This window comes from Natrix helvetica (genome assembly GCF_964273705.1).
Source record: "Natrix helvetica genome assembly, chromosome: 9".
NCBI lineage: Eukaryota > Metazoa > Chordata > Lepidosauria > Squamata > Natricidae > Natrix > Natrix helvetica.
This window is the reverse complement of record NC_138560.1, coordinates 5082189-5098233: the sequence shown is the minus strand read 5'-3', so window position 1 is coordinate 5098233 and position 16045 is coordinate 5082189. Positions and strand designations below refer to the sequence as shown.

The window sequence follows — 16045 nt, the reverse complement described above, 5'->3', positions numbered from 1 at the left end:
TAAGCAAATAAAATTATTATTATTATTATTATTATTATTATTATTATTATTATTATTATTATTATTATTATTATTATTATTATTATTATTATTATTATTATTATTATTATTATTATTATTATTATTAAGCCTTCCCTGGACCCAGCTATGTTAGCAAACTATCGTCCTGTCTCCAACCTTTGCTTTTTGGCGAAGGTTGTAGAGAGTATGGTGGCACAACAGTTCCCACGCCACCTGGAGGAGATTGATTATCTGGACCCGCGCGAGTCCGGCTTCCGGCCGGGCCATAGCACGGAGACGGCTTTGGTCGCGTTGGTAGATGATCTCTGGAGGGCCAGAGATGGGGGTTGTTCCTCCATCTTGGTCCTATTAGACCTCTCGGCAGCTTTTGATACCATTGACCATGGTATCCTATTGCATCGACTGGAGGGGTTGGGAGTGAGGGGCACCATTCTGCCGTGGTTCTCCTCCTACCTCTCTGGCTGAGCACAATTTGTGTTGGCAGGGGAGCAGAGGTCGACCTTGAAGCCACTCACTTGTGGGGTGCCGCAGGGATCGGTCCTCTCGCCTCTCCTGTTCAACACATACATGAAGCCGCTGGGTGAGATCATTCGTGGATTCGGGGTAGATTACCATCTGTACGCAGATGACACCCAGCTGTACATCTCTACCCCGAACCACCCTAACGATGCCGTCGAAGTGATGTCCCGGTGTCTGGAAGCCGTACGGATCTGGATGGGAAGTAACAGACTCAAGCTCAACCCATCCAAGACGGAGTGGCTGTGGCTACCGGCACCCCGGTTCAACCAGTTGATTCCATCACTGGCCATTGGGGGCGAACATCTGGCCCCCGTGGATCGGGTGCGCAATTTGGGCGTCCTCCTAGATGCCCGGCTGTCAATGGACGACCATGTGACAGCCGTGGCAAGGGGGGCGTTTCACCAGGTTCGCCTGGTGCGCCAACTGCGTCCCCTATTGGACCGGGCTGCCCTTCGCACAGTCACCCATGGGCTTGTGACGTCCCGGCTGGACTACTGTAACACTCTCTACATGGGGCACCCCTTGAGATGTACCCGAAGGCTGCAACTTGTCCAGAATGCGGCTGCACGGGCAGTTTTGGGAGCCGCTAGGTACTCCCATGTAACACATCTCCTGCGCGGGCTGCACTGGCTACCTGTTGCCTTCCGGGTGCGTTTCAAGGAGTAGAGCCTTCTCTGTGGCGGGCCCAGCCCTGTGGAATGACCTCCCCCTGGATATTAGGAATACCTCTGACCTCCGCTCCTTTCGTGTAAAGCTCAAGACCCACCTTTTTCAAGTTGCTGGCCTGGCTCAACTTTGATCCAACTATATCGCTCCTGACGGGTTTTTTATTTGGGGTATTTTAATTGCATTCAATTTATTTAGGGGTTTTTAAACATTGTGTTTTTACTTGTTTTTATCTATCAGTTCACATCCTCCTTGTATATGTCGTATATATGTCTTGGTATATGTTTTGTTATATGTATGTCGATATATTTATTTCCTATGTTTTGTTGTACGCCGCCCCGAGTCCTTCGGGAGAGGGTGCGGCTAAGAAATAAATATTTATTATTATTATTATTATCTTTAAAGGCACAGGACCTAGGTATTTGCGGGATCGCATCCTGCCCCATACATCCCTTTGGCCGATCCGCTCACACAGAGAGGGACTTCTCCGGGTGCCGTCCACTAGGCTATGCCAGCGGGCGACGCCCAGGGGAAGGGCCTTCTCTGTGATGGGCCCAACCCTCTGGAATGACCTTCCCCCTGATATCAGAACAACTACAGATCTCCGCTCCTTCCGCAAGAAGCTAAAAACCCACCTGTTCAATTTAGCCGGCCTGGCCCAATTCCAGCTTCCCACCCCATGCCTGTATTTTTAAACTTCATGGGCTGGTTTTAGGTCGTGTCTTAATTTTTAATAACTTGTACAGGGCTCTAGGTTTAATCTGGTTTTAAGAATATTTATTATGTATATGGTTTTTTAATATGGTTCCTGTACACCGCCCCGAGTCCCTTCGGGGAGAGGGGGCGGTCTATAAATCAAATAAACTTAAACTTAAACCCTCACTGAGCACACATCAGTTATTCCCTGGTAGCAACTTCTAGCTGGCTTCCCCAATGACTTTGCTTGTTGGAAGACAGCAGTGAAGGTTGCAAATGATGATCACCTGACATTGGACACTTTTATGGTCCTTAATTGTAAGACCATTTATACAGTCTATTCATTCAGAACTGTCACACGTTTGAACGGTCTTTGAACGAGGGATTTTTAAGTGAGGACTACCTGAGTATATGAGTACATTTACAAATGTTGGATAATATGGCAGAAAAAGAAAGCCTCTCTATTATCAAGTTAAATGGAGAGGAAAGCCTTTTCCCGATGAGTGATGGGTTTAAAGATAAACCCACCTTTATCAGGTTTTCCCACCTTCTTTTCCCACCTTCAAAGCAGAACCAACATCCCAGCATCATCCGACAGCTTGTTCACACCTTTACCTGCTATTTCCTTATCTTTCTCTTGAAGGCTCACGTCACTTTTAAGGATGGTTTTTCTGATGTTTTCCTTGCTCTGGAGGAATTCTTTCAGGATTTCCCCTGCCTGATTGAAAGGGGAAAAGAAAATAATCTGGAGCGGTATAGAATGAGAAAGAAGTTTTGCCAAAGTAAACCAATCCAAAGTAAACCAACAATCTCTGTGGAGGATGGCCTGGCTCTCAAAATGAGAGCGACAAAATGAGCATTAATTTAGCAACTCTCATCATTTTGTACCATTATTCCTTTCTTAGGTGTCTCCAAGAATTGTTTCTCCACTTTTTGGAGGTCATTTACAAATTCCTGGTGGCCACCAGCTCGGGAGTAGCTTCCGTTCTTGATGTTCTGCTCCAGATTCTCAGAGAGTGAGTGCAATAAAGCTGAACAGATTTCAGAAGATTTCAGCTCATTTTTGCTGCAGTACTCTTCCTTTTTGCTAACCACAGTTTTCTGTTAGGAATAAAACAAAACAAAGCAAGAGCTGAGATTTGACAAAGAAATCCATGTTTGTACACTGTCTAAATTTGAGTGATCTCCCGTGATTAAGCAGAGCTTCATCACAATTTGAAATGACTCGTGCTCTTCCTTCAATTTATCTACAGCAGTGTTTCTCAACCTTGGAGGCTTTCAGATGTGTGGACATCAACTCCCAGAATTCCCCAGCCAGAATTCTGGGAGTTGAAGTCCATACATCTTAAAGCCCCCAAGGTTGAGAAACACTGAACAAAAGGATATATAATCCTTAGAGAAGGAACATAATTGTCCATAAAGGCTTGATGATGACATTGCTTGACATCCTGTCAATTTTACTGGCTGTTCCTAACCGCATCCATCTTTTATCTTTCTGGGCAATCAAGAATGTTTTTAAACAAAATATCTGGGGGCAGCCATCCTCCATTTGATGAAGAAAATCTACACAATCTGTGTGAAACTATAACAAGAATACTATGCTCTGTATTCATATAAATAGAGAATCTACTGGAGGCCAACCATCAGGAGCCAGTGGCCTTAAATATTGTCTACATACCCATTCTTATACAGAAGATATGGAGGATAGCAGATCCCAAGGACCCATAAGCCTTAAATACTGTCTATGAATAGAAGATCTATGGAAAGCTACAAAGAACCAACACAAGATGGTCGGATCTGGCACCTGGCTCTGGAGAAAGTTGAGCAGGATGGAAATCTGGAATAAACTGCACACGGATCCAACAATATCCAGAGACACTCTGGACAAACGTGGCTATCCATTGGCCTTTGCCCTTTGTGATTGTGGTGACATGCAGACAGCCACACAGATGTATACCTGCCTTTCGTGTCCTCGTCAGTACACATTTCAGGACCTCACTGCAGTGTGACAGAACACAATTAATGTTGCTAGTTTCTGGGCAAGATCTATTTAATTCGCACATATTTTAATCATGAATCTGATATTTTAAATTTTGTGTGGCATAGTATGCCTTATGTCGGGAGTGTCATTGAGGGCTGCATCAGGGTGTGTTTGACATGGGGGGGGCAGGGTGTGTGTGGCCGGCTTGACGTCACTCATGTTGGGGGCGGCTGTGGTGGCCCGAGCACTCGGCCAGGGAAATCGGGCTCATGAACTCCGTTTTCGCTGGCATAGGCACAATGGGCTGGGCCTTTGTTGTTGCTAGGGTGGCCGCGTAAGGCAGACCTAAGCATCCCGTGGCCCAGATCTAAGAACCTCACAGGCCAAATCTGGCCCCCCGGCCTTGAGTGTGACACCCCTGCCTTATTTTAATTGTGATGCTTCTGACACAAATAAACAAACATCCTCTATGAAGGTTGGTGTCTTATGATTACCTACCATGAATTCAGCCTGGAATTTATGTGTATCATCCTTAAAAGCACGAGCCATGAACTTCTTGATGGCTTGTTCCTCACATTTTTTGTGTATGTCCAGAAGTTCCTGGAGAGTCTCAGTGGGTAGCTCCACACTTTGCTCCATCAGTTGTGCATAGCAAGCAACAGCTTCCTTCACGGCTGCCGTGTTCTCAATCTCAGCCAAGGCCAAGACTGCATTCTCCAGGCAGGGAACGTTCCCACTGGAGATAGTATCCACATAGGCCTTGGCTAACTTTGCCAACACTGCATGGAGAAAAATAGTACAGATTGTTGGACAATCAGCCAGACATCTTCAACCATCATTACTCATTGTGTCCCACTCAAGAATTTAAGGCATTGCGCCATAACATGCTTGCCAATCATCTATGGAGCTTCTCAGTCATCCAGGTCATGATTGTCCCAAAGGTGCTTTTTCTAAAGGCAACTGGACTTTCTTGGTTTGTCCTTGAAGATGTTTCTCCTCTCATCCAAGAAGCTTCTTCAGTTCACTGAACTGAGCTGAACTGAAGAAGCTTCTTGGATGAGGGTCGAAATGTCTTCAATGAAAAACCAAGAAAGTCCAGTTGCCTTTTGAAAAAGTACTGTAGGGACATGCTTGCCAGTTAGGATGGATGGGTCACTGCCATATTTTCCCACCTGCATGGCTTTCTGGAGGACACTTCATTCAGTAGAATGAGGCATAATGAGCGCAGATCTTCCAGACTTAATAAGGGACAAAAAAGTCTGAATAGCAGATATGATAGTACATAAGGACAGCAGAATAGAAAAGAAAGGACTGGGGAAGATAAAAAAATTCCCAGACTTGTAAATAGAAAGACTGGGGCACAAGAAAGCAAAGGTGGAACCCATAGTAATAGGCGTCTGGGATGCAAATCCGAAACAACTGGAGCATCACTTCAACACTATCAGCATTGACAAAATCCCCATCAGACAACTGCAAATGGCAGTTTTACTCGGACCAGCATACAACCCAAGACGGTACCTTTAACATTATCAAACATGCACATCTGCCTATCCCAGATCCTTGAGGACTTGATAGGTGGAGAAAAGTGCCAAATCCATGTAAACATCTGGCTCAGTATGCAACCAAGCATAATTATCATAGAGCTAGAAGGACTCACAGTTGCCAGTGACAATGTGCCCGCCTGGAAGAGTCTTTTCTGGAGATTTTTCATAGATATAATGACAGAATTTCTTTGCTTGTTCCACAAAACCTTTGTGCAGCTGATCATCCGACATCTGTTCCACATTGCATAAGTTCTCAGGTGTAGTTGGGCAATAAAAGGTGAAGCACTTCCGGCTGGGGAAGAACTGTCGGATGCAATTCCGTGGCAGATTGAATGCCTGCACCTCCTTGTTGTCACCTAGAAAGCAACATGTCCATCTTGCAAGTAAATCTGAATTGCATCTGCCAATGAGCACTTCACTGGGGAAAGTCCCCATCCGTATTAATTAGCACTGTTTAATTGTTATCCTTACCAAGTACAAGAATCTCCTCTTACTTTGGCCACCCTTCCTCTCTTATAGAGGCCACAAATCTATAATGTGAGTTTTTCTTGTTTCCAAGTCAGTGATTTTAGATAATCTCTATTTAACACACTGCACTGTCATTTGCCCAGAAGACTTTTATGGAAAAGCAATGTAAAAATTAAGGGTGATTTAGTCTTTCAAAGTGTCAACTCAGCCAACAAAGTATATGCAAGTTGCAACCTGAAATTCCATGCAGTGCCTTCTGAAATTGCCACCCTCATTTAAATTAATCGAGAAAACAAAGCATTGAAGAAATAATACCATTGCTTATTTTCCAACAAATAATATGGTCAGGGAACAACTGAGGAAGTTGTTTATATTTTTATATCAGTTTTTATTTCAGTCCCATGACTACTGACATTGAAATGGATTTCCTAAGGAAAACAGATTCCTACTGGGTATTTTGTTTATTTAGGGTTTTTTAATTCAATTATTCTTATTATATCTGCTGATTTTATTTTGTTCTTATCTAATCAGGTAGAATGGCAGCATCCCTGTTCTGACTCAAACATCTGCGTTTGTTGAGTCAGGCAGCTTCAACTCCTCGCATGGGGCATATTTCAAATCAACTTTATTATCAGGCATTCTTAATAGCAAAACTTACAGGTCATTAATAAGATCCTTCCGACTTTCCTTTGATCTGTCCCATTGCGTGGTGTAAAAAAACTGTGCTTCCTCCTATTTCACTGTGCTTTCTATTTCTCCGGTGGCAAGGAGATGGAGGCATGACCGGTTGCCATGCCATGGTTGGTTAACACAGAGATTACAGCCTGGCAACTTTGCAAGGGACCAAGATCCCCTTGTGGCCAATCAGATACAGAGATGAAGTCACATGTCATGGAACTACATTTCCCATAAGGCAGTTCTGCCTACATTTCCACAAGGAAACTACATTTCCCATGAGGTAGTTTCTTAAAGGAGACAGTTCTAATTCCCACAATAGCTATATCGTTGAGTCAGCACAATCCCAGTCGTTCCAACAGAGAATTCTTAATATAATTGCTTTCTATTATCAGGGTGTCTAGTAATTACCCCAAGTTACCCAGATGATTTTCATGCCTGAGGCATTGGTGCAACCTACAATTTCCTGATTTCTAGTCTGGTGCCTTCATTGTAGACCAACGGTGGTGACTCTTTTTCTTCTTGAGGTCTATTCTGGGCCTCCCTAAAGAAGGAAAATTTAGGCCCAATGGCTCCTATTCCATTCCTCCTATGACCACATAGATCTTCACACCGAATTTGTCATCCATACCTTCTTTTAATTTCAGAGCATTTTCAAGATATTCATCCTCTGTGATGGATTTCCCATGAAGTTGCAGCTGCAGTGCGAAATCTCGCACAGCCCAGACAAATGTTGGGAAGAAGCCAACAAATTCAGAAGTGTCATCTGTATCTCCAAGAGTGGAGGAAGACTTGGCCTTGATATGTTTAGACAGCTCCGTCATAAAACTGTTGGCCCCGTTTAGGAATCAAACAATATACTTGTACAGTGAATAAAGAGGATGGTCTTGAAGGATGGAGAGAAGAACCGTCAAATAAATGAAACTTAGATCAGGCAAAAAAGGAGATTGCAAAATCGCCTGAGATAGACCCCATCTCAATTCTTGAGAAGTAAAAAAGAGGGAGGAAAGGAAGCGCAATCAGACTGTCAAGATGCTATAACTGTAGCTATTCTAATAAAAGTAACTTTAGGTCTACATGGTGTCTGATTCTTACTCTGGTCAACCTGATAGTGCTGACATCAAAAGAAAACATGTCTGTGAAAATACAATAATACAGTTCTTTCCCTACCACAGACCCAGACATGATCAATCGAGTAAGGAGAAGCACATGGGTTGGTTGGTCCCTAAAAACTACTTACTGTATTTGAAATGAGTTTCCGTATTTATATTTATTTGCCAAAATTATTTTCTTAATATTTGCTTTTCCTTATTAATTCTACTCATGATGCAGCACAACACCCCAAAAAACTAGTTTCTCTTCAATCATTATTTATTAAAAGATATTGTATATAGATAAAATATAATTAACATACAGCTAAGGTTACCCATAGATTTCTCTCTTTTCTCGACTGTTAAGGAGACCAAGTGCCATACATCTCAGTGCTACTACTACTACTAATAATAATATATTTATTTCTTAGCCGCACCCTCTCCCGAAGGACTCGGGGCGGCGTACAACGAAACATTCGAAATAAATATGTAAACAAAACAAACATATAACAAAGGTACACTAAAACATACATACATACATAAGGAGGAGATCGATTGATAAAAACAATTAAAATACTGTATTTAAAACCCCTAGAAATTAAATGTAATTAAAATACCCAGTTAAAAACCTGTCAGGAGCGATATGGTTAAATCAAAGTTGAGCCAGGCCAGCTGCTTGGAATAGGTGGGTCTTAAGCTTAATACGGAAGGAGCGGAGGTCAGAGGTATTCCTAATATCTGGAGAGAGGTCATTCCACAGGGCTGGGCCCGCCACAGAGAAGGCTCTACTCGTAGGCGCCGCCCCATGACATTGTCTAGCGGACGGCACCTGGAGGAGCCCCTCTCTGTGCGAGCGAATTGGTCGCAGGGATGTATGGGGTCGCAGGGATGTATGGGGCAGAATACGATTTCAGAATACAAAAGATTTCTGAAAGAATCCAAAAGTGCCAGATTAATTTGAGTTGCAATGAGAAGGTTGGGATAGATTGACGAGAGCAGACACCATTTTAACTCACCATCTTGAGTTGTTTAAAACAAAACAAAATGTTCTTCCTTTTTTGTCTCTTTCTTTTTCTTGTTCTATATTTTTTTCTTAATTTTTACAACATTTCTTGAAACCTTTAATAAAACTTATACCCAAAATAATACAAAACAAAATTCTAATAACAGACTTCACTTATTCCTTGCCTCAATCCATCTCTGTGTCTGCACAATACCACAAAATGTAAGCCAGTCAACATTCAATCTAAAAGGGAAGAAAATGGTAAGTGAGCACCTGTCTACCCTAGACGAGTTCAAATCACCAGGACCGGATGGATTACACCCCAGGGTTCTGAAGGAACTGGCAGATGAGATCTCAGAACCACTGAACTATATCTTTCAGAGATCCTGGAACACCGGGGAACTACCAGAGGACTGGAAAAGAGCTGATGTGGTCCCCATCTTCAAAAAAGGGGGAAAAAAACAAATCCAGGAAACTACAGACCTATCAGCCTGACCTCAATACCAGGAAAGATTCTGGAAAAGATAATCAAGCAACGAATTAGCGGAACACCTAGAAGCAAACAAAGTAATAGCCAAAAGCCAACATGGGTTTGTCAAAAACAGATCATGCCAGACTAATCTTATTACATTCTTTGATAATGTGACAAAATTAGTGGACCAGAGGATTGCAGTCAATATAGTTTACTTGGACTTCAGTAAGGCATTTGATAAGGTAGACCATAACCTACTACTGGATAAAGTAGAAGAATGTGGGTTAGACAGCATCACCACCAGATGGATTCGTAACTGCTTGACCAACCGCACTCAACGTGTTGTCCTCAATGGAACTGCATCTTCAAGGAGGGAAGTATGCAGTGGAATACCCAAGGCTCTGTTTTGGGCCCAGTACTCTTCAACATCTTCATCAATGATTTGGATGAGGGAATAAATGGGGAACTCATCAAATTTGCAGATGACACTAAGCTGGCAGGAATAGCCAACATTCCAGAAGATAGGCTAAAGATACAGAAGGATCTTGACAAACTTGAACATTGGGCACTATCTAATAAAATAAAATTCAATGGTGAAAAGAGTAAGGTTCTACATTTAGGCAACAAAAACAAAATGCACAGGTACAGTATAGGTGGTACCTTGCTCAACAGTAGTAACTGTGAAAGGGATCTTGGAGTCCTAGTGGATAACCATTTAAATAGGAGCCAGCCGTGTGCAGCAGCTGCCAAAAAAGCCAACACAGTTCTAGGCTGCATAAACAGAGGGATAGAATCAAGATCACGTGAAGTGTTAATACCACTTTATAAGGACTTGGTAAGGCCACACTTGGAATACTGCATTCAGTTTTGGTCGCCACGATGTAGAAAAGATGTGGAGACTCTAGAAAGAGTGCAGAGAAGAGCAACAAAAATGATTAGGGGACTGGAGACTAAAACAGATGAAGAACGGTTGCAGGAACTGGATATGTTTTGTTTAATAGAAAGAAGGGCTAGGGAGACATGATAGCAGTGTTCCAATATCTCAGGGGTTGCCACAAAGAAGAGGGAGTCAAACTATTCTCCAAGGCACCTGAGGGCAGAACAAGAAGCGATGAGTGGAAACTAATCAAGGAGAGAAGCAACTTAGAACTGAGGAGAAATTTCCTGACAGTTATTGAATTTGAATTTATTAGATTTGTTAGCCGCTCCCTCTCCACAAAGGGACTCGGGGCGGCGTACAATAAATAAAAACACATATTATATAATTAAAACATTTCACGGAGGAGGTGTCAAAATCATATAGTACAATACATAGGAATAGTCATAATAAATTTAAAATTAAAATACCCCAATATAAAATTACAAATTTAAAAGATTGCCAGGAGGATAAAGATGGAACTATAATTGAGCCAGGCCGGCTAGTTGAAAAAGGTGGGTCTTGAGTTTTGAACGGAAGGAGCGGAGGTCGGTAGTAATCCTAATGTCGGGGGGAAGGTCATTCCAGAGGGCTGGGCCCATCACAGAGAAGGCCCTGCTCCTGGGCGCCGCCCTCTGGCACTGCTTAGTGGACGGCACCCAGAGAAGTCCCTCTCTGTGAGAGCGAATTGGTAGTAGGGATGTATGGGGCAGGATGCGATCCCGCAAGTAGCTAGGTCCTGTGCCATGGAGCTCTTTGAAGATGGTAATCAACACCTTGAAACGCACCCGATAGACCACAGGGAGCCAGTGCAGCTCGCGCAGGAGAGGTGTTATATGGGAGTATCTAGTACTCCCCATAATCACCCGCGCGGCCGCATTCTGGACCAACTGTAGTCTTCGGGTGCATCTCAAGGGGAGCCCCATGTAGAGAGCATTGCAGTAGTCTAGGCAGGACGTCACCAGCGCATGAGTGACTGTGCAAAGGGCATCCCAGTCCAATAGGGGGCGCATTTGGCGCACCAGGCGAACCTGGTGGAACGCCCCCCTTGCCACGGCTGCCACATGATCATCCATGGACAGCCGGGCATCCAGGAGGACGCCAAAATTGCGCGCCTGCTCCATGGGGGCCAGTTGCTCGCCCCCAATGGCCAGAGATGGAATCATCTGGTTGAACCGGGGGGCCGGAAGCCACAGCCACTCCGTCTTGGAGGGGTTGAGCTTGAGTCTGTTGTCACCCATCCAAACACCGGGACATTATTTCGACGGCCTCGTTGGGGTGGTTCGGGGTGGAGATGTACAGCTGCGTATCATCATCGTACAGATGATATCCCACCCCAAAACCACGAATGATCTCACCCAGCGGCTTCATATATGTGTTGAACAGGAGAGGCGAGAGGACCGACCCCTGCGGCACCCCACAAGTGAGAGGCCTCAGGGTCGACCTCTGCTCCCCTGCCAACACACGTTGCGTCCGGTCGGAGAGGTAGGAGCAGAACCACCGTAAAACGGTGCCCCTTACTCCCAGCCCCTCCAGCCGGTGCAGTAGGATACCATGGTCGATGGTATCAAAAGCCGCTGAGAGATCTAATAGGACCAGGATAGAGGAACAACCCCTATCCCTGGCCCTCCAGAGATCATCTACCAACGCGACCAAGGCCGTCTCTGTGCTGTGCCCGGGTCGGAAGCCGGACTGGCGCGGGTCTAGATAATCATTTTCCTCCAGGTGACATGGGAACTGTTGGGCCACCACACTCTCTACAACCTTCGCTAAAAAGGGAAGGTTGGAGACAGGACGATAATTGGCTAGCTCCATTGGGTCCAGGGAAGGCTCCTTGAGTAAGGGTCTCACAACCGCCTCTTTCAAGGCGGCCGGTAAGAACCCCTCACCCAATGAAGCGTTCACTAGTCCCAAGAGCCAGTCTCGTGTAACCTCCCAGGATGCCAGTACAAGCCAGGAGGGACACGGGTCCAACGAAAATGTGGTAGCTCGTAGTCGCCCACGCAACCTGTCCAAATCTTCGATGGCAACAGAGTCAAACTCTTCCCAGGATGGTCTCTCAAGACTCGCCTCTAATTGTTAGAACAATTAATCAGTGGAACAGCTTGCCTCCAGAAGTTGTGAATGCCCCAACACTGGAAGTCTTTAAGAAGATGTTGGATAGCCATTTGTCTGAAACAGTATAGGGCAGTGATGGTGAACCTTTTTTGGCTCGCGTGCCACAAGTGGGGTGTGTGCAGGGGAGTCGTGTGCGGGCGTGCCGCACCCATAATGCAATGTGCGACCCCCCCAGTGCGCATGCGCGTACAACAGGCACACACCCCCATTTTTACATGATTTTTTCGCTTAAAACGACCCTCCGAGCAAACTGGAAGTCACATTTCCTGGCTGGGCAGGGGGTTGGACTAGAAGACCTCCAAGTCCCTTCCGACTCTACTATTCTATTCTATTGTATTGTAATCAAGCTTAGCATGTGGGAAATTGCAGTGGGTGAGTTTTGAAATTATGTAGGCCAGGATGTTCCTGAAGGCCATAACAGAGCTATCCTTGCAAAGGATACTGAAGCCTGTCCAGGGCAGTCTGATCAATGGTTCCCACACTGTTGTAGACCAGGGTGCTGCTCAACAACACGGCCAAAGAGAAGATCCAGGTATCATTTTCAGGACGGCTCTAAAGAGGAAAAAGAATAAGTTATGATCTGTTTCTGATTTCTGCTGAGTATGTATATCTATGCCTATTCGAAGGCAACATTTTATAAGAATAAGATACCATTCATTCACCAGCCCAGAATACATTCACTGAGTCATTCATCTATTCAGACAACCCTATGGTGCTGGGAGTTGTAGTTTAGGAAACTTTGAGGCCATGCATTGTAGGAGCTTCAAATGACAGTTGCAGGGTGTTACATAAAAGCAAGTCTCCCCCATTTATTTCGCTTGTCAAAAGCTGGCTAGGAAGATGGTAAATGTCCCTGGGACTCTACAACTATCGTATATACATGCTAATTGCCAAGCTCCTAAAGTTTTATCACGTGACCATGCTGATGCTGTGATGGTTGCAAGTGCAACACTTTTTTCAGTGCTGCTGTAGCTTCAAATAGTCGCTAAATGGATAGCTGTCAGTCAAGGACGACCTGTAAAAAGATGTTTCATCGGTGTGATATTTTATACAAAGAAATGCGCAAATACAAAATCACCTTTTCTGTGTCACCTAATCCCTCAGTATCCAGCAGGACAAGGGTTTTGTTAGGCCTGTCCGGATGGGGAACGCACCACATCCAGATTCCTTTCGTGTTTGCTTCCACTGTGGAGCCCAAAGAGAAACCTACAAATGGGAAAATGTGCTATGGTTTAGATCCCAAACGGTCATCTTGTAATATGTCAGCTACGATTAATAATTAGATACAGGTTCTTACCACCAGTTTTTCTGGTTGTTTACTGAATTTACCCCTTGAAACAGGAAGTTAGCCATTATATTCTTGCCTAAAATGTGTAATGTCACTGTGCTTTTGATAACCACAAAATGTGTTCAGTAAACAGCAAACAAAATAACCTTTGTTATTCCAAGCCTACATACAAGTTAGATAGGAAGCCATCTGCTCAAACGAAAGGCACCAAAAAAACCAAATAAGAGATAGGGGCCTCTCAAGAAAATGTCAAGTTGACCCTTTACAATATGGGATGACAAAAGAAACGATGTAAATGAATACGCAGGAAGGGGGGGAGTTTCTGAGGAGTAGAATGTATAAAAGGTATTGTTTGAATGATATTCTTTGCTCTCCTTGTACTCGATCCACTTGGGAGGAGACCACCTTTGCAAACGCTTTTGATTTTTCTGTAAATAAACCTTTTTGAATTGTGAACCAGACTTGCCTCTGTGTTGTGAGGATTTGATAATTGGGTTTTTATCTCACATACCTTTCTGAGAAGCTAAAGAATACCAGAAGAAGAGTTATAAATATGTATCGATAAAAAAAAATTGTAATGGGTTGTGGAAAAGACCTTGGGAGATTGAATAAAGAGGCACTTCCTAAAAAAATGAGAGACACCGCAACCCGCAGATCAATACTGGATTGACAAGAAGCTTAGATGGAAAGTGCAAATCTTCATCCTCCTTTACCTAAAAGATGGATGAAAAATTGCATTTTCAGACTTGGAACATTCTTCAAGGCAGCTTTACAATAAAGTAAAATAACTCATGTGGTCATGTTACCTGACTGGTTTGCCCCATGAGGCTTCCATCTTGTAATTTTACTAACATAAAAGTTATGATACAATTCTGCAAGATCGCATCAGTCCAAGATTCCTTGACACTGAGGGGAGGAGGGTGGACAAGAGAGAAAGAGAAGGAGAGAGGGTAGGAATGAGAAGATATGAGAAGAGGGAAGGGAAAGGAGAGGAGAGAGGAAGGAAGGAAGTAGAGAAAGGAGTGAGGAGAAAAGAAAGGGAAAATAAGGTGGTGTTAAAACAGGCGGAGGGAATGGTAAACAAAGCAACCCAAATTGTATATAATAACCTTTTAAATGGAATAATAAATATACAAGAATGACAAATGGAAAGAAGAAGAAGAATTGTGTGAACGTATACTTATAACTGTATCTAAGAGAATAAAAAATAAATAAAACTTTTTAAAAAATGATCCCTATACACTGGATGACTCATAATGGGCATTTTGGAAAATGAAAGTCCTAGGCTCCATGTACAACCCCTCCATCGGAGTAGAAAACCCTGGACTTGGGGGATGTTCCTTTTCCCACCTAGATGTTCACCTTGTGGATATCGCCCTGGCTCATCTCAGTCCTTCTCACCTGAATTTTTGCCAGCCAGCCTGTTCATCAGGTAGGACTTGCCCGTGCGGTAGAGTCCCACAATGGACACCACCACCACCGGATTCTGGATTTCCGAGAGCAACTGAAGGGCCTCCGTAGAAACATGGAGGCGATTTCTTCTGTTCTCAACCAGGCACACCGGAGCCTCCATCAGCATTGTGGAGGGAGTTGTGCAGCTGGGGAGAGAGAGTAAGTGGCAGCTGCAGCCCTTTCTTCACAGTGGCCTCCCAAAGGAGGGCTATAAAAGTTCACGACTCCCAAGTGACATTAAACCCATATCAGCCTTTGTAATCCCAGACCGATGTCTTCTCTAGCCATCTTCAGCTGGCTCGCCAGAAGGTACCCAGCTGAAGGGCAGAGGCTCTTCCAAGTCAAGCCAACCCCAGGTGGCAGATCCGGTCTGAAGGGAGGGACTAGCCAAACGGGATGCCCCAAAGGTGCTTTTTCAGCACCTGGCAACTGGACTTTTTTTGTTTTCCTTTTGAAGACGTTTCCGAGAAACTTCTTCAGCTCTGACAGGATGGTGGGGAATGGAAGGGATTCCTTGCAGACAGCTGGTCATTGGAATCCTTTTAGAGGCTCCTTGAACCAGGAGCACCACTCGGGTGACCCCGAGGACACAGATAAACCTCCAGGGGCTTCTAAGACCCTCTAAAAAGGATGCAAATGACCAGCTGCCTGCAAGGAAGATAAATCCTTCCATCCAGTCAGAGCTGCAGAAGCTTCTGGGATGAGAAGCGAAAAGTTTTCAAAAGAAAAAAACAAGTCCAAGTTGCGTCTTTGGGACAAACCGAGAATCTCTAGAGACTTCTTAGTTGGACGGGACCACCTTCCCCGCAGCCAGAAAAAAAATTCTCCCGAGTAGCCCCGCACAGCTTCCGACCCCCGCCCGTACGTGTCCGATGGGGAGAGACCCTCTGGCCCCTAATAACGGAACCTCCCGCCACCCCGTCATTCCCCCCCACCTTGCTTTCGAGGGGGGCATCTCTGATTCCCGGATCCCCTCCGACCCAGCCCCGTCCGGACGACACACACACACACACCCCAGTCCAGAAACTCCTTGCCGTTACGGGGAAGGACCGGAGGGGAAGCTGGGGGAAAGCAGTCGCTCCGTTCGCCCGCCGTCCCACTTTTACCGTCTTTGCAAAAGAAATCAGTGGATCGG

At 44.6% G+C, this 16045-nt stretch overlaps 2 protein-coding genes across 3 annotated transcripts in view; both read right to left on the bottom strand.

Moving 5' to 3' along the window:
* LOC309396865 (guanylate-binding protein 1-like) overlaps nucleotides 1-16045 on the bottom strand; it is a 57800-nt gene that overhangs the window by 11819 nt on the left and 29936 nt on the right. The window lies entirely within an intron of this gene.
* Nucleotides 12594-15927, bottom strand: LOC309396472 (guanylate-binding protein 3-like; the record flags this gene model as incomplete). Its single annotated transcript, XM_081961632.1, has 4 exons — nucleotides 15846-15927; nucleotides 14860-15056; nucleotides 13249-13376; nucleotides 12594-12722 (listed from the first exon to the last, which is right to left on the bottom strand). The coding sequence occupies exons 1-4, from the start codon at nucleotides 15863-15865 to the stop codon at nucleotides 12594-12596; spliced, it is 474 nt and encodes a 157-aa protein (XP_081817758.1). The 5' UTR covers nucleotides 15866-15927.